Raw genomic sequence first — 20,027 nt, forward strand, 5'->3', positions numbered from 1 at the left:
GGATGATATCCAAGCTTCTTGGAAGATGAACTCTTGGAGCTAATTCTGATTGACATGATGAGGAGGGCAAATTTGAGGTGCTACACTTAGTTCCCAATGTCAAAATCCCGGTGAAGTTCAAAGTGCCTGACTTTGAAAAGTATAAGGGGAACTCTTGTCTGCTCAATCATCTTGTGATGTATGCCCGCAAGATGTCTACTCAGACCGACAATGATCAATTGCTTATTCATTACTTCCAGGATAGTCTGACTGGTGCTGCACTCCGTTAGTACATGGGGTTGGATAGTGCAAGCATTCGCACTTTCAATGACTTGGGGAGGCTTTCGTCAAGAAGTATAAATATAATGTGGATATGGAGCCAGATAGAGACCAACTGAGGTCTATGTCTCAGAAGGACAAAGAGACATTTAAAGAGTACGTGCAAAGATGGAAGGAGTTGGCTGCCCAGATCACTCCTTCTTTGGTGGAGAAAGAAATGACAAAAATCTTCTTGAAAACTCTGAGTTCATTTTATTATGATCTCATGATCGCTAGTGCCTCCAGTGATTTTACCGAAATGGTAAACATGGGGATGAGACTTGAGGAAGGAGTCTGTGAGAGACGGTTGTAAAGAGATGAGGCGTCAACAAGCAAGAGATATGGTAGCAACTTTAGTAAGAAGAAGGATAGTGAGACCAACACAGTAATTAGTGGGAGGCAGAGGAGGTCTCAGATAAGAAGGAACCCACCACCATGTCAACATCATCATCATCAAGTGTCATTAGTAATTCTGGTATTTTATAATCAACAAGCAACACCAATTCAACAACGACAACATCAACGACAACAATAACAACTGCAACAAAGAACAAACGCCTACAACAACAACAATGCAAACAACAATCATCATCAGTAGAACTTTGAGAGGAAAAAGGTCTCTTTTGACCCTATTCCTATGTCGTATGCAGAGTTGTATTCCTTGCTAATTCTCAAGAACTTAATTCAACCGAGGAACCCACCGCAGATCCCAGAACCACTTCCCTGGTGGTATAAACCTGAGCTCCGTTGTGCTTTTCATCAGGGAGCACCCGAACACGATACTGAAAAATGCTATCCATTGAAGTATGAGGTTCAAAAACTTATGAAGAGTGGTATGGTGTCCTTTGAGGACCGCACGCCAAATGTGAAAGCAAACCCTTTGCCCGCTCATGGGAACTTTTCAGTGAATATGGTGGACAATTGTCCTGGAGAATTCAAGGTTTATGATGTCCAGTTTATCCCAAGATCCTTGGTGTAGATGCATAAGGACATTTGTTTGGTGAGTGACTGTGAACATGACCATGATGGTGGTGTTGTTTGTAGTGTGAACTAAATAGGGTGTGTTGTAGTGAAAAGGGACATCCAACGTCTGATGAATGAAGGCATGATTCAAATTGTTCAATCCCGTCATGTAGATGACGACGTCAATATCATAGTTCCCGTTTTCAAACAACAAGAGCGGTTGGTAATTCAATATGGCAGCAGCAATAATAATAACGCCAGTCAAAGATCAGTATCGCCGTTGGTAATACGGTTAGCGGGCCTAGTCCTGTATTCATCTGATAATGTTGTACCATACCAGTACAATGCTACAATGATAAAGAATGGCCAAGAGGTCCTGTTATCTACGACTAGTTCAGTAGTGAGCATTGCGGATGTAACGAAGGTGACCCGCAGTGGTCGAGTGTTTGGGCCGGTGTTCCCAGAAAACAAAGAAGAAATGATTGTTGGTAAGAAGATGGAGGTGCCTAATGTAGATCCGGTTGGTTGTTCAAAAGATAAGTCTGGTGAATCTAGCAAATTGAACGCCAATGATGATGATGAGGTGCTCCGATTGATAAAGAGAAACGAGTTTAACGTGGTTAAGCAGTTGCTCCAGACCCCCTCAAAAATCTCAATGTTGTCTCTGCTGATGAATTCCGAAGCACACAGAGGAGCACTACAGAGAGTTCTTGAGCAAGCATACATAGAGCATGATGTTACTGTGGATCAATTTGATCATATCGTGGCTAATATCACTTCATACAATAATTTGAGCTTTTGTGATGAAGAACTCCTTGAGGTGGGAAGAAATCATAACCTGGCTTTGCATATTTCAATGAACTGTAAGGAAGATGCTTTGTCAAATGTGCTTGTTGACACCGGTTCGTCACTCAATGTGCTTCCGAAGTCAACTTTGTCAAATCTATCTTACCAAGGAGCGCCTATGAGGTATAACAGTGTAATCGTCAAAGCCTTTGATGGTTCGCGCAAGACAGTAATTGATAAAGTAAACCTTCCAATCAAGATAGGTCCGAGCGATTTTCAGATTACTTTTCAAGTAATGGATATCCACCAGGCCTACAGTTGTTTATTGGGAAGGCCATGGATTCATGAGGCGGGAGTTGTTACCTCTACTCTGCATCAGAAATTGAAATTTGTCAAGAATGGCAAGCTTGTGATTGTTGGAGGAGAGAAGGCGTTGTTGGTTAGCCACCTGTCATCTTTCTCGTATGTTGAAGCTAAGGATGAGGTTGGAACTCCGTTCCAAGCCTTGTCTATTGTTGCTGAGAAGAGAGTTGGGGCACCTATGTCCTCGTTGAAAGATGCTCAGAAGATTGTTGAAGAAGGTACTGTTGATCAGTGGGGGCGCATGGTAGAGGTCTCTGACAATAAAGTCAGAACCGGTTTGGGGTTCCAGAAAGGCTCATCAAATGCAAGATCTGAAGATATGCAACTCAGCTTCCGTAGTGGAGGGTTCATTCATGGCAATGAACAACACTTAGCTACTGTGCTAGAGGATAGCGAAGAGGAAGACTGCAACAACTTTGTAACGAATGGAAAGACATGCAACAATTAGACGGCTATTGACATTCCTGTTATTTTGCATCGATCTAAGTAATTGCTTTTATATTTTAAAATCCTTCTCCTATGCCTAAGGGAAAAGTGAACATTGTTTGCGCATTTTAAATTGGTCATTAATAAAATTAATTCTATTCATCCACATCTTTAATGTTTATTTTTACTTTTTGCTTTATTCTGAAAATGGTAATCACAAAAAACATAAATAAACAATATAATTGTCAATCTGCATAATATTTGGTCACAAATTCACTTCTCTAAAATCAAAATATTAAATCATTATGCAGGTTGGTTTCTAACCCCATTGAATACAATGATCCTTTTCCTTCTCCAAATTTTGAATTCCCTGTGTTTGAGGCCGAGGAGGAAAGTGATGTAGAAGTGAGTGATGAATTGTCTCGTCTTCTTGAGAAAGATGAAAAGATTATTCCGCCATTTGAAGAGCAGATTGAGCTAGTAAACTTGGGTTCCGAAGATGATGTGAAGGAAGTCAAGATTGGGTCTCGACTGTGTCCAGATGCTAAGAAGGGGTTGATTGATCTTCTTAGAGAGTATCCAGATGTGTTTACTTGGTCCTATCAAGACATGACTGGGTTGGATTCTGAGATTGTGGAGCATAGATTGTCGTTGAAGCCAGAATGCCCGCCAGTCAAGCAGAAGTTGAGAAGAACACATCCTGATATGGCTGTGAAGATCAAAGAGGAAGTGCAGAAGCAGATTGATGCCGGTTTCCTTGTAACTGCTGAGTATCCGCAATGGGTGGCCAATATTGTGCCTGTGCTGAAGAAAGATGGAAAACTCTACATGTGTTTCGACTATCGAGATTTGAATAAAGCCAGTCCAGAAGATGATTTCCCTCTGCCACACATTGATATGTTGGTAGAGAATACTTCTAAATTCAAAGTCTTTTCGTTTATGGATGGATTTTCCGGATATAATCAGATCAAGATGGCACCCGAAGATATGGAGAAGACCACATTCATTACACCCTGGGGAACATTCTGTTATAGAGTGATGCCTTTCGGTCTAAAGCATGATGGTGTGACTTACTAGAGAGCAATGACTACTATTTTTCATGATATGATGCATAAAGAGATTGAAGTATATGTCGATGACATGATTTCTAAATCAATTGATGAAGAGGAACATGTTGAGCATTTGTTGAAGCTATTCCAGCGTTTTAGAAAGTATAAACTCCGCTTGAGTCCCAATAAGTGTACTTTTGGTGTTCGTTCTGGTAAGTTGTTGGGCTTTATTATTAGTGAGAAGGGTATTGAAGTTGATCCCACTAAGGTCAAAGCAATACAAGAGATGCATGCGCCCAAAACTGAGAAGCAAGTTTGAGGTTTTCTCGGCCGCTTGAATTATATTTCCAAATTCATTACTCACATGACTGCCACATGTGCGCCTATATTCAAGCTTCTTCGGAAAGATCAGTCTTGTGATTGGACCAAAGATTGCCAGAAGGCTTTTGACAGTATCAAAGTATATTTGCTTGAACCTCCAATTTTGTCTCCCCCTGTTGAAGGAAGACCGTTGATCATGTATTTGACTGTGCTCAAAGATAGTATGGGTTGTGTTCTTGGTTAGCAAGATGAGATTGGAAAGAAAGAATTTGCAATTTACTACCTCAGTAAGAAGTTCACCGACTGTGAAACTTGGTATTCTATGCTTGAGAAGACCTGTTGCACATTGGCTTGGGCTGCTAAGCGTTTGCGTCAGTATATGTTGAATCATACCACTTGGTTGATATCCAAAAAGGATCCAATCAAGTATATATTTGAGAAGCCTGCTTTAACTGGGAGAATTGCCCATTGGCAGATGTTGTTGTTAGAGTATGATATCGAATACTGATCTCAGAAAGCAATCAAAGGTAGTAACTTGGCTGACCATTTGGCTCACCAACCAAGTGAAGATTATCAGTCAGTGCAATATGATTTTCTCGATGAAGAGATTTTGTATTTAAAATTGAAAGATTGTGATGAACCATTGCTTGAAGAAGGGCCAAAACTTGGTTCCCGTTGGGGCATGGTATTTGATGGAGCTGTTAATCAATATGGAAATGGCATTGGGGCAGTGATTATTACTCCTTAAGGCACACATCTACCATTTACAGCTAGATTGACTTTTAAGTGTACAAACAACATGGAAGAATATGAAGCTTGCATTATGGGGCTTGAAGAGGCCATGAATCTCAGAATTAAGTATTTGGATGTCTTTGATGATTTGGCTTTGGTTGTGAATCAAATCAAAGGAGAATGCGAGACAAATCAACCCGGTTTGGTGCCGTATAGATATTATGCGAGGAGGATTTCAACTTTCTTTACAAAGGTTGAGTTTCATCATATCCCGCGAGATGAGAACCGAATGTGAGATGCTCTTGCAACGTTGGCATCAATGATTATGGTAAAATATTGGAATGAAGTTCCCAATTTGTCTGTGATGCATCTTGATAGGCCAACTCATGTGTTTGCTGTGGATAAGGTCAAAGACGAGAAGCCGTGGTATTATGACATAAAATGTTTCCTCCAAAGTCAGATTTACCCGCCTGGGGCATCTTTGAAAGATAAGAAGACTTTGAGAAGATTAGTAGGTAATTTCTACTTGAATGGTGAGATACTGTACAAGAGAAACTTCGACATGGTTTTGCTCAGATGCGTGGATAGACACGAAGCAGACTTGTTGATGACTGAAGTGCATGAAGGTTCCTTTGGTACTCATTCCAATGGACATGCAATGGCGAAGAAGATGTTGCGAGCAGGTTACTATTGGCTGAAAATGGAATCTGACTTTAAAAATTTGTGAAGAAGTGCCACAAGTGTCAAATTTATGCTGATAAGATTCATATTCCTCCGACACTATTGAATGTTATCTCTTCCCAATGACTATTCTCCATGTGGGGAATTGATATGATTGGGATGATTGAGCCCAAAACTTCGAATGGACATCGTTTCATTTTAATGGAAATTGACTACTTCACAAAATGGGTTGAAGCGACATCGTATGCAAATGTAACCAAGCAAGTTGTTGTAAGGTTTATCAAGAATCAGATCATATGCCGGTATGGTGTGCCAAGTAAGATCATTACTGATAATGGATCGAACTTGAATAACAATATGGTGGAAGCTCTTTGCAAAGACTTCAAGATTGCACATCATAATTCTTCTCCCTATAGACCCAAGATGAATGGGGCTGATGAATGGGGCTGTTGAAGCTGCGAACAAGAACATCAAGAAGATTATCCAGAAGATGGTTGTCACGTATAAGGATTGGCATGCGATGCTCCCTTTTGCTTTGCATGGGTATCGTACATCCATCCGCACTTCTATAGGGGAAACCCCTTTCTCTCTTGTTTATGGTATGGAAGCAGTGCTCCCCGTAGAGGTTGAAATTCCTTCATTACGTGTGCTCATGGAAGCCAAGTTGAATGAGGCTGAATGGTGTCAAACCAGGTTGGATCAACTGAATTTGATTGAAGAGAAGAGATTAACTGCCATGTGTCATGGTCAGTTGTATCAGCAAAGGATGAAGAAAGCTTTTGATAAGAAGGTCAGATCTCGAGGGTTCAGAGAAGGTGACCTTGTGCTAAGAAAGATTTTGAAGTTCAAGCCAGATGCCAGAGGAAAATGGACTCCTAATTATGAAGGCCCATATGTTGTTAAGAGAGCCTTTTCAGGCGGTGCATTGATACTTACAACTATGGATGGTGAAGAGTTCACTCGTCCTTTGAACACAGATACAGTCAAGAAATACTTTGCCTAAAAAAGAAAAGAACAACTCACTAAGTTCAAAACCCGAAAGGGCGACTTAGGCAAAAATGAGCATCTCGGTGGATTGAAAACCCGAAAGGGCGATCCAGGAAAAAGTTAGAGACATAAAACAGAAAGAATTTCCCGATAAGTTGAGTACCCCACCTTGGGGTAACTTATGCAAAAATGAGGGATTATGGCAAGTAACTGCATTCTGCTGACCGTCAGTGATTTTGAAGGCTTGTTTGAGCACAAGGGTTAACATCGATTCATCACCCCAACAACGGTCAAGAGCACAATGGATATCAAAAGTTGGTAGAAGGATTAATGATCATTTGTATTCAATATAACCCTTTTCCATGTAAATTACCATTTTCAACTTTGTAAAAATCCATGGAGTCTTGTCATTTACAGACTACCATCCCATTAAATAAAGTTGAGCTTTTATCCAAATTGTTTCAACTCTTATTTACTTCAGCGAATAGTTTTAAATTTTATCATGATCATTTTAAAATTAAATTTTTAAATCAAAATCAAGTTTTTTTTAAATATATAAAAGCAAGAATTTTTCCAAAGCAAGTAAAAGGAATATCAACAACATTTTAATGAATATCAAGTCCTTAAGTGTGAAACATCAGAGGTTCCCCAAGCAGTTAATCCTTTGGGCATCCCTAGACGTTTGTGTTGATTCAGTTCCTCGACAGAGTGTTTGATCCCCAATAGAATTTCTTTCCTTGTCCCCAACTGAGTTGGTTGATTCAGATACCCTGCGGCGTGTTGTATTCCCCGACAGAGTTTCTGCCTTCCCCAACAAAGTTCGTATTTCCTCAGCAGGGTTGATCTTCAAAGATGGTTGATCTTTCCTCAGTAGATTGCTTTGGTGTCCCCACCAATCGCTATTCAACTTTCTCCCAGTCAGAGTTTCCTCTTGGTTTCTGAGCAGCTTTTTATGATTTTTCTCTGTAGGGTTGTCTCCCAGTTTTATGGTGTTAACCTAAAATTCCCCACATATTGGATGTTCTGTTCTCAGTAGATCTCCTCCTTCCCTAGTTAGGTTTGAGCCTTTGGGATGTTGATCTCTCTGTTCTCCAACAGTTGTCTCCATATTTTGTGGATTGACCGAGGATTGTACCGGTGGTTCAAATTCTTTGTGACACCTTTGTATCCTTTGTGATCATTTTGTCAGCATAATCATCAGATATACATATACATATACATTCATATAATTTCATAATTTGCATATCCTGCATCTTCATATTTGATTTGTTTAAGATTCTTATTCTCTGTTATGGCGGTATTTTATCCCCATACCAAATCTGGTGTCTGTCCTTCTTCAATTGTAGAGTGTCATCCCCTTAAGCAGAAAGACTTTAACCTTTCTCCGTTTCCCCACTGAGTTTGTTTCCTTGTGGATGGTTGTTATTTCAGTTTCCTCTCCAGTGGATTTTCTGGATGGAATTACTCCCCTTGAGTTATGTCCTCATTGGGTCAAGTCTTGATTGACCGTTTTCTTTCTAGCTCTTACCTAGATAGATACTTTGGTCCCCTAAGAGTCTATTACCCAGTAACTGGTAATATTCTTCCTAGTTTGCAGTTTGTTACTTCTTTCCTAATACCCGGAAAAAGTACCCTTATTTTTCTCCTCAGTAGAGTCCCTGGTGGATTTATTCCCCAGGAAGTATATCCTTGATATGTTCATCCTAACCGGTGGCAGATATCTTTCTTTACCTTGTCTGAGTCTATCCTTGATATGTTCACTTTGACCAGTGACAAATATTCTCATTTGTGGTATTCTACCCAGTAAAAAGGTAGTTGTAATCCCTATTTTGTTCCTCAGAGAGTTAATCCTTGATATGTTCATCTTAACCGATGACGGGTTTTCTTCTCCTTGTGGTATTCTACCCAGTAAAAAGGTAGTTGTAATCCCTATTTTGTTCCTCAGAGAGTTAATCCTTGATATGTTCATCTTAACCGATGACGGGTTTTCTTCTCTTTGTGGTTTTCTACCTAGTAACCGGTAGTTGTAAATCCCACTTTATCCCCTTTTCAGAGTCTATCCTTGATATGTTCATCTTAACCAGTGACGGATTTTCTCTTTGATTGGTTTTCTACCCAGTAACCGGTAGTTGTAAATCCTACTTTGTCCCCTTGCAGAGTTAATCCTTGATATGTTCATCCTAACCGGTGACGGATCTTCTCTCTGACGGTTTTCTATCCATCTTTCGATAGATGTAGTTCCTACCCTTTTTGTTCAGTTGGTATATCCTTGATATGTTCATCCTAACTGATGACGGGTATCCTCCTTGGCATTTCCAGGCAAGTCTATCCTTGATATGTTCACCTTAACCGGTGACGGATTTTCTTCCCTGTTGAGTTTATCCTTGATATGTTCATCCTAACCGATGACGGATACTCTCACCCTTGGTCTTCTTCCCAGAAACTGGTAGTTGTAAATCCTATCTTTTCTACATTTTTTCCCAGCAAGGCTATTCTTACCCAGTAACCGGTAATGAATTTCCTCTCCTGGAATACTCAGTGAGTCATCCTTGATATGTTCATCCTAATCGATGACAGATGTTCTCTCTATCAGATCTTTATTATCTCCTTACCCAGTAACAGGTAGTAGATAATAGATTTCTGCTCCTCCTGTGTTAAAGTTTATTGCTTCCCCTAGTTGAGTTGAGTGTGCGCATTTCTTTAGTGGAATTGCTTTTCCTTCATGATTCAAGTACTTCAGTTTTATCCTGACTTACTCGCATCCCCTGCATATGTTGCTGTTCCCCGGCTGAGTCCTTCCATTTGTATAGAATCCCTCGAGTCCCCTAGTAGTTTTAAGTCGTAGCCTGGCCTACGCATAAATCCTTTTATCCTCCAGAGTCTCTGTCTCCCCAGTGAGTTTTCCTTACGAAATGCATTGTGCTCCTGTGGATTTTCGGTCTCTCTGATTTCTTTTTCCTTTGTGGCAATATTTCCCCACAGAGCATTAACTTTTACATTCATATCATATGCATCATGAGGTCTCTTAGGACCAAAATTTGTTTCTATATGTTGTTATTAAGCCCATTATACTGAGTCGACATGAAGATTTTAACCTTCACCTCCTCAGTTAGAATGTCCTTAAATAAGGGCAGCTATAAGACCCCAATTTTGACCATAAGATCCCTCATGTAATTTCATCATAAGCATTAGCATTGGGATCGTACCTTGACATCCTCATTACCCCTCTTTCATTAGGTTTGTTCTGGGAGAGATCACCAAGCACTTTGTGATTATATCATACTTGTATTTTATCATTTCACTAACCAAAATACCAAAAATATGTCTTTGCATTTGTCTAACTCTTTTGTAGGAAGGGCATGATTCCATTGATCTATCAAGTTCACATCTAGGGTTTGAGACCCTCATGAACAAATATCAAAACCAAGAATTGATCTAAGAATGGTTATGAGCATCATATATGAGTCCCAATGTTTACTACATGTTATATTGATCAAATTTTCTTCAAGAGTTTGAGGGTGATTTGCCTTGGAAAGCTTAGTTTGACTGGGTATCTTGAGTAACTTCTCCAATAAGCTATCTCACCAATTGATCAAATTTCTCAAGGGACACTTCAAAATTCATCATCTTATGCATATATGATCTACCATGAGCCAAGAAAGTCAGAGAATTGGAAGTTAGCAAGTTGGTTGATGGTGGTTGGCCAGATGGATTCATCTGATCAAAATTGGGTCTCCCTAGACCCTATCTCCTACAATTTTCACCATATTAAAATGATTCAATGAGAAAACTTACTCTAAGTGACATTCCAAATAACTTTCATTTTGAAACCTAGAGCTAGTTTTGCTTGGAAAATCATTTTCTATGTTGAAACATTATAGGTCATTTTGTCTAAACGCTAATTTGAAAGTCAACTTCCCAAGGCCATAACTTGCTCAATTTTTATGAGATGAAAGATGTCCAAGTTGAAAAATCAAATTAATTGTGTCTGCTTCAACTTTTATCTTTTGAGTGGGAGATAATTCAACTTTTTTGAGCATGTGATATGAGGTTACATTATAGGTCACTTTTGACCTATACCATTGATCAAGTGATTTTTCCAAACTTCAAAAATGCATAACTCTATCATTTCAAATCCAAATGACATGAAATTGGTGACTATATTGAAGGTCTTTGAGATAGATACAACTTTGATGAAGACACTTTTCTCATTTGGAGTTCATATAAAAAGTTAAGCAAGGTGGAATATTGAGACATATGGCTTGACACTTAGAAAAATTTTGACATGTCAAAAATTTCCAAATTTCCACCTCAAATTTATTCAAGTTCCAAGCTCCAAATGGAAAAGTGTTGAACATGAAAGTTCTTCCTCTTGATCTCACCATTCCAAAGAGCTCAAATTCATGAATTTTGGACAAGGAATGCATAGGCTGCGCATGGCATGAACATGGTGTCATCACTTGTCAAGGATCAAACTTCAAATCAAAATGCACACGTGCCTTGCAATCCAAACCGAATTCAGACTATCTAACACTGATTTCTGGACTTATGGCAATGATTTTATAGGCCTATGCGCGCCCATGCACCCATGCATCATCAATGACCAAATTTGGAAAGTGAATGCAAGTGTGGAAAAAGCAATGGATTCAGCTATAAATAGAGCCTCATATGCTCAAAAATCAACACACATTCGCGCCAGCTTTGATCCCCCATCTCTAACCCTCACATTGCAAAGGATAAACCTGAGAAATTCATTTGAATTTGAGGTTGAATTTTCACTGTTTTGAAATTCAAATCTCCAAGAATCCATAGACTTTTGAGCATTGAATCCTTCCTCTGCAAGAATTTGGAGTGAGATCAAGCAAGAGCAAGAGCAAGATCAGTTGAATCCAGACCTCCATTGAAGGTATTTTTCAGAAATCTTGATCTCTTCGATTCTCTCAAATTCTTGCTCAATTCTATTGATTCTTTGGTTGTCTGAAGTCCTACAAATGTAGGCAAGAAGATTGAGTTGCTTTGAGGTCAAATCGAAGAAACTCAGTTCATGTACCTCAAATTTCAACTCCATGTATCTCTCAATATACTTGGAGTTAGAGTGAATTGAGGCAAGATTCAAGCTCAGTGCCATTTTTAATTTGAAATCATGTCCTTGTTTTTAACTTTATTGATGGTTGAAGGTGGACCAGTCCGGTGAGGTTCACCGGAGATGAAGACCAGAGCTACAGCTCCGCCCATGCGCTGGCATGTGTCACAGCCATATGATCCATCTAATTTGTTTTAATCATGATCGTTCCTTTTGAATACCAATGTTATGGCGCGTTGACTCATGTGCGCGGTGGAACGCGTGTTTCTGGCCACTTGATCTGCCACCTCAATTAATGAGGGAGATCAAGTGGTCCACATTTTTTCTGATATTTCAATTTTCGTTTTAATTGCATTATTTTTAATAATTCATATTAAATTCAATATTGATCCAAAAAATATGGGACTTTCACCAAAAAATTTCAAATATTTTTATCTTTCATATTATGAATTAAAATTATTTTTTGGATCATTATTAATATTTTTCATGAATTAATTGATTTTTATTTTGTTTTTAATTGTTTAAAAATACTTTTAAATGTCCAAAAATTATGAAATTTTTTCTCCAAGGTCCTTTGACCTTGTTTGACCTATGATAAATATCATGGCCATTTCTTTGGTGTTTTGATGAGATTTTAGTTATTGGACAAACCATATTTAATTTAAATGCACTATTTTAATATTTTTAATTTGAATAAATGCCAAATAAATTTGTTGAACAATTGTGATGACTTGTTTATGTTTAACTCTTGTTGTTGGGCCTTGGTGAAGGTTGATTTGACTTTGTCAAATTAATATCATTGGATTTAGGGGATTGATGGAATGTACATTCCATCTCCCAAAATGAATGGATGATATTAATTTGGTAAAAATCCTCCTTTGACCAATTTGTGTTTTGATCCATTCCCCTCCCACTTCATCTTATCCCTTTCTTCATTCATCCATTCCATTTGGCCTATGATATCTCATAATCCTAAGGCTAGTTGATTGAAAAATTGACATGAGTATGGATGAGATTAGGCCACACCTTTTGCATATTCTTTTTGTGTGTGGTATGTTTCATGAGCATAGTACATTATACTATGTCTCTAACATGCATTAACACCAAAATTTTATTACCTGACCTAAAATAGTTGTGACTTCTACATAAGTCGAATTACGATTTCTTCACATAGCGCTAAATTTGTGACATAAAAGGCATAAGCCTTCTAGTTAGTGAGATTTTAAGTCCCCCCCCCCCCCCCCCTTCATGGTATTGTGTGGAAACTTGACCTTCTTTCCTTCCTTTGGAAGATGTTTTGGCTCAAGGATTCATGCGTGTGATAAGTGGGTTGAGTGTTCTCCAAAGAATGTCTTGAAATGAAAAGCAAAAGCAAAGCAATACTAACTTCTAACCTATTAACTACTAAATTTTGATTTCAAGTCCTTTACTTTAATGTCATTTAATTTTTGTTTATATTCATTTGCCATTTTTCATATCATTCTAATGGTTTATGTTAATGCAATTTTCACTTTGTCCATTTGGACCATATTGTGTGATATATTTTGTTTGTGTATAATTTGCTTGTTTGTGTGGTCTTTGCCCATTAATGTACATAATAATAACAAAAAACCCTAAAAAACTTTTGAGTGGACTGTTGGCTTGATATTGGATAAATGGAGGTAGAATCTAGGCAACCTTCCTATGCTAATGGACTTGGCCAATGCCAACTTGTTGAAGAAACCAAGTGCTTGCAAATTTGAAATTCATCTGATACATCTTTGAAGACATCTCTAAGTTCATCTGCAACATGATCATTGTGAAGCTGTTATTTTGAACCTGTGATTGTGGAATTCATCTATTATATGGGCTATTTTGGAGAAGATCATGGAATGGATAAGCTTGGATTTGTCCATCTTTATTTGATGCCTTTCTCTTCAAGATAATATAATTTTGCATTTGTGTGTTGCTTGATTCTAAAAGTCCAAGTGAATTCTGGGTTTCTATTGACATTCTTGTCTATTGGATTGCTACCCATTTGGTCAGATCTTTACAACTCTAAACTTTTAATTTTGTATATAGGATAGTCTCTTCATCTTCTCCCCATTTCTTTAATTTCAAAATCTCTCCCTCCATTTTTCAAAATCTTCTTTGTGTGAACTACTTTTGTTCTAAACTTAGACTACTTTTGCAAAAAGATAGAAACTTTGGCCTTATGCCATTGCACTTTCAAACTTCTTTTCTTAAATCAAACTTGTAAATAGACTTAACTATACTTGACTTAAACTTTCAAAAATCCAAAAAGAATTAACTCATTCAAACCATTTTTAGGCCTTTGTGCCTTTCAAACTTAATTTTTGTTAAAAACAATGTATCCACTTTGAAATTTGTATCACGAACTACGAGGTTTTGATCCCTCATTTCTATGTTGGTACGTAGGCACAAGATCGAAGGTCTTGTCAAACACAAGAATATAATTAATGAATTCTTTTCTCATCCCCCCATTCTATTTGTTTGTAAACATCACTTTATACCAAGTACATATGCACACAAAAAAGGGCTCTCTGGGAGTACCTAAGACACTTTGGGTGCTAACACCTTCCCTCTGTGTAACCAACCCCCTTACCTGTAATCTCTGACTTTTAACTAGTTTTGATTTGAAAACATCTTACTTTTGGGTTTTGTTCGTACTTTTTCCCTTTTTCCTTGGAAAAAATAAAAGCGTGGTGGCGACTCTTGTTATTTGATCTCTAGCTTGTCAATAGCTTGATGATCATGAATTTCCCGCTACAATTTTGTTCGTACTTTTCCCTTTTCCCTTGGAAACAATAAAACGCGATGGTGACTCTGGTTTTATTGACGTCTAGCTTATCCATAACTTGATGGTCATGAATTTACCGCTATAGAATCAACTACAACCCTGCTTTAGCTCATCGTCAACTTGGGTTCCCCTTGAGAGACAAACCTAATAACACTCAGTTATAAGGTCTTTTACATCAAGAGGGTAAAGATCCCCATAACTTGAAACAGAAGATGATATATGCTTGGCATAATGTGCCTAGGAAAGGAAGATCCGAGCTTGATCCGTGCAACTGTGTAGCTTTGGAAGCTTACACTATTTGGATGAAGAAGAGAGCTTTGGAGCTAAAGATTCCATATGCTTGTGAGAGACCTATGTCTTTGGTTGTGGCTGAGCCATCAACTCTCTCTAACCAAGATGTAGAGGAGTTGGAAGACGCACTCATCAAGATGAAGCAAGTGAGATATGTGGGAAGAGCATTTCCATGCTTTGAGCCAAAAGCATGAAGAGTTGCAGCTTGAGTCTAAAGACAAGGATTCACTTATTGAAATTCTTGAAGACCGAGCAGTGAAGAGCCAGAGAGAGCCAGAGGGTATACCTTCCTCTAGTATGCCTCACCCTTCCGGTGATTAGAAGAAGATTTTTGATAAGCTTATCCTTGAGAAAGCTCAGATGAAGACCTCCTTTGAGTCCGAGATTTGACGCATCCGAAGGAAGTACACGCCCGAAACCAGATCATCTGATACCGTTGCTAGGGGATCCTTAGGATGATTAGTTTCCTTTTCTCTTATATTTGTGAAATTCTGGTATCAGATATGAGATGTCGAAGGTAATGTCACGACACTAATATCTGAACAACAACTAAAATATAAACAGGATAAAAACAAAGAAACAATTGAACAAGCGACACAAGCAATTGTTATCCCAGTTCGGTGCAAACTCACCTACGTCTGGGGGCTACCAAGCCAGGAAGGAAATCCACTAAACAGAATTAGTTCAAAGACTCTCAGTAAACAACTTCAAGTTACATACTTTTCACCTAATCTCTACCCGTGTGACTTCTATCTAAGAACTCTTAGATATGAGATCCTACTCACTCCCCCTCAATCACAGCAGTGATATAAAAACAAATACAAAAGAAAGAATACAAACTTCAAGGACACATACTTGATCTTGCTTAAAAGCTTCAACCAAGTAAACAAACACTCATGCTTCAAAGCTTAGAGTGGACAAATTACAACACAAAATTCAGTCCAATTCATACATCAATAAGATGAATGAATGGCTCACAATACACAAGCTCACACAAGGCTAAAACCCTAAAACTCTCTCTCTTTATCATTCGTCTCTTGTGTGTATAAACCAGGTTTTACATGGCCTTTAAATAGAAGCTTTTGAATGGGCCTGGGCAGCATAAAACCCTAATTATATTTTCCTTGCGTATCTTCTAAGAAACAGCAGCTAATCATCCCTTATTGGAAAATAAAACAATCTGGTTTTAAATCAAATTACTCCTTGAATAGCGCATTCAATCTCCACATAATCACACACAAATTTACATGAAAAGCACAATATTAAGATACATAACATTCAGACTGAATGTTCTGTATACACATGTCTTAACATCGGGTCTGACATCTTAGCTAAATCCTGCACAACCATATTTAAACATCCTGCAGGCAGCTAATATCATATGTCAAGACAACACGCGTGATATCTTGTGATAACACTAAGTTTTACCAAAATTGATGCCAACACATAGAACCAACAAACTCCCCCTTTGGCAAATTTTGGCTAAAACATACATCAGATTGTACGTTCACAAGAAATCAAATAAAGTATCAGTTCAGCAGCAACAAAAGTAAATATACGCACATTACTAGCAAAAATAGAAACTAGTAAACACACATGTGCTTGTGCTCAGAACACACCACCTCCCCCTTCAACTAGTCCACACCAAGCACCAACCTGCTTCACACAGACAAAATATTTCTCCCTCCCTCATAACATCAAACACCAACTATGGCTATAACATCAAACAACAGTTACTGCTATGGCTACTTCTCCCCCTTTTTAGCCAAAAGAGACCAAAGAGACAAAATAAACGTCTATTCAGTCATAAACCAAATTGTCAAAAGTTAAGGGTTACACAACCAAGTACATATTCAGCTGTAAGTAGGCTGAGATACAAACCAATAAACATGAATACAACAAAACAGAATTGCCAAGAAAATTCATCAAAACAACAACAAAAACCATCACATCGATAACGGCCAAATTTAAAGGTGCTAATCAGAGGAGCTTGAGCTTGCAGCTTCATCAGCATCAGAAACAGAATTGCCACTTATCTCATCATTAGTTGCAGACCTCTCACTGGAGGTGTGGGCTTCAGCTTCCTTAGCATGATCTATATTTTCCCTTTCATCTTGCTCCAAGCTTGCAATCAATGCTTCCAACGATTGTTTTCTAGATGTTTCTACCCTTATCCCTTCACCTAGCTCTTTACAAGTCTCCTTCAGCTCAACAATAGTTCCAACTTTTGAGGCTGGCTTTTTCATAGCAGATGTCATGACAATGTCTTCGACAGGATGGCCTTCAAACAGTTTATAGTGCACTAACAGAGCAGGTTTTATTCTACTTGGTAAGTCATTAGAACTCAAAACACCAGGGTGTTGATTCAGGGTAATCCCGCAAATCATAGAGGGAAAAGCAATAGGCAGCTTAACTGCATTAGTAGATGCATGCTTGATAATTTGTTCAAACATAAATCTACTATAGTTAAAAGTCATTTTGGTTCCAACAGCAAAGATAAACCTTCCAAGGGTATTAGCAATTGTGGAAGTGTGGTTGGTAGGCACCCAATTTGCAGCTCCTATTTTATGCAATATTGCATACTTGACAATCAACTTCCCAGCAGGAAGATGCTTTTTAATAGGCCACCCTTTCACCTGCCTTGCTGTAATTTCTCTACATACCTCATTATCAGTAGCTTCCAATTCACCTGCACCCTCAACTCTTCTTCCTAGAAAATTGTTAATGACAGTGGGAGAGAATGTGATACACTTACCTCTCACAAACACTTTGCAAAATTCCTTGCTATTCTTATCAACAATATCTTCAGGAATGTTGACAATGAATTCCTTAACTAAACCCTCATAGCACTGAGAGAACCCAACCACAGTCTTCATCAACCCAACAGTCTTCATTAGGTCCATGACCTCCTTGACTTCAACAACATCCTTTCCTAACTCCCTTTCCACAACCACCCTTATTTGGATAACAAATTTCCATTTGGCAGCTCCATCCTCAAGATGGAAAGAGATATTATCCAAATGCAAAACAATAACTTTCACATGGGACTTCCTCACAGGGGTCTTCTTCACACGAGAGATGTCAGGGACATCTTCCTCAACATCCTCTTCATACTCAGAAACTTCTCTAACCTTCCTCTTCTTCACTTCAACCTTGCTCCAAGATTTGGAAGGACCAACATCAACAGTCTTCTTAGCTGTTCTAGCTGACATTAGTTCAACCACAAATCTTCCTTTTCTAGTCTTCATACGCTTAGCCACACTTGGCTTTAAGTGATGAAGTAAGATATCCTCTTGATCATCCGATCTATCATCCTCTAGGTCAATCACATCGTTTACAACGTCATGCTTCTCAAAATGGGAAGCATTGATAGTTTTAGATGCCACAAATTTTCCTTTACCAGACACAGTTAGCCCTAGGGAGCACAAACCTTCAGCAGCCATGTCCTTAGAACTGAAGGAATCGTCATTCTTCTCACTATGTTATTCAACCTCAGAAGAGGGGTACATTTTAGACAGGGAAGTAGAGACTCCCTTCACAGAATGTCCTTCATTAAGGATTATAGTGAGTAGGTTTCTTATGATACAATAAGTGTGGTGTATATCTTCCTTAGAACTAGTGGCATGAGTTGAGCTAGAAGGGATACTAGAGATGTTACCTTGATTGGGGCATGCAGAAGCTGATGCATCCATGGGATGGTTTAAAATCTCATCATCGTGAAAGTCCATGGAAGGAGGGGTAACCTTTTGAGTGGACTTAGTAGTTTTTGAAGCAGAAGTAGTTTGATGTTGTGACATTTTGACGTTTCAGTGGAAAAATTGCAGTTGCCCTAGCAGAGGAGTGTGAGGAAGAAGCAGGAAGTTGGAAGAGTTGGCGTAGGTTGTGAGGTTGTGGGGGTTGCGTGTGAAAATGTAATATATGGTATTTCCAAAACTAGGTGATGATTTACCATAATGGGGGCGCTTTATTTTAGCCACATAGACACTACTTTGCTTACTTTTCCACTCCATATTAATTGCTAAAAGTCTTCATAAATACAAAGCCTTAATTTTCCTCCCAGGACTTCAAACTGATTTGCATCCAATGGCTTTGTAAAAATATCATCTAACTGCATCTCAGTAGCAACATGCTCTAAGGCTACAATCTTATCCTCCACGAGTTCTCTAATATATGTTGTGTTGAATAGGATTCTTAGAAATGTTTATAGCACTCAGGTTGTCACAGTACAATGTCATGACATCTTGCGTGACATTATATTCAGTCAGCATTTGTTTCATCCACACTAGTTAAGAATAACTATTTCCAGCAGCTATGTATTCAGCTTCAACAGTAGACAGAGACACACAATTTTGCTTCTTACTAAACCATGATATTAAATTGTTCCCCAGGAAGAAGCATCCCCCTGATGTGCTTTTCCTATCATCAGCACTTCCAACCCAATCAGCATCACAAGATCCAAACCATACAGATTCATATCCATGAGTGTATAGCATCCCATAGTCACTAGTGCCGTTGACATATTTCAGGATCCTTTTCACTTGGTTTATGTGGCTCATCTTTGGTTCAGCTTGATATCTAGCACATACACCTACAGTTAAAGCAATGTCAGGTCTGCTTGCTGTGAGATATAGCAGAGTCACTATCATGCTTCTGTAGAGACTTTGATCCACACTGACACTATTTTCATCTTTAGACACTTTCAGATGAGTATGAGCAGGTGTCCTCTCGTGGCTTGCATTCTCCATGCCAAACTTCTTAACAATATTTTTAGCATATTTACTTTGAGATAGAAAGATAAAATCTTCCATCTGCTTGACTTCCAGGCCAAGAAAATAGGTTACTTTTCCAACAAGGCTCATTTCAAATTCAAACTTCATTTGCTCAACAAAATGTTGAACCGTCTTACTTTACATCCCACCAAAAACTATATCATCCACATATATTTGAGCCACCATGAGCTTTCCTCCTTCATCTTTGACAAATAAAGTCTTATCAATGCATTCCTTCCTGTATCCATCGTCAATGAGAAACATTGTGAGTCTCTCATACCAAGCTCTAGGAGCTTGTTTCAACCCATAGACGGCTTTCCTCAATTTATACACATGCTTTGGAAGATTTGGGTCTGTGAACCCTTTAGGTTGTTCAACATACACTTCCTCATTTAAGTAACTATTTAAGAAGGCACTTTTCACATCCATTTGGAACAGTTTAAACTTCAGAATACATGCCACTCCTAGCAATAATCTAA

The 20,027-nt window shown here is 38.5% G+C and overlaps 1 protein-coding gene across 1 annotated transcript; it reads right to left on the minus strand.

Moving 5' to 3' along the window:
- Positions 1–16,632: 16,632 nt before the first annotated feature.
- Positions 16,633–18,222, minus strand: LOC127131449 (uncharacterized). Its single transcript, XM_051060370.1, has 4 exons — positions 17,932–18,222; positions 17,535–17,772; positions 16,948–17,489; positions 16,633–16,647 (listed from the first exon to the last, which is right to left on the minus strand). Exons 1-4 carry the CDS (start codon positions 18,220–18,222, stop codon positions 16,633–16,635), a joined length of 1,086 nt encoding a protein of 361 aa, XP_050916327.1.
- Positions 18,223–20,027: the final 1,805 nt, after the last annotated feature.

Source organism: Lathyrus oleraceus, chromosome 3 (genome assembly GCF_024323335.1).
Source record: "Lathyrus oleraceus cultivar Zhongwan6 chromosome 3, CAAS_Psat_ZW6_1.0, whole genome shotgun sequence".
In the NCBI taxonomy this organism is placed as follows: Eukaryota; Viridiplantae; Streptophyta; class Magnoliopsida; order Fabales; family Fabaceae; genus Lathyrus; species Lathyrus oleraceus.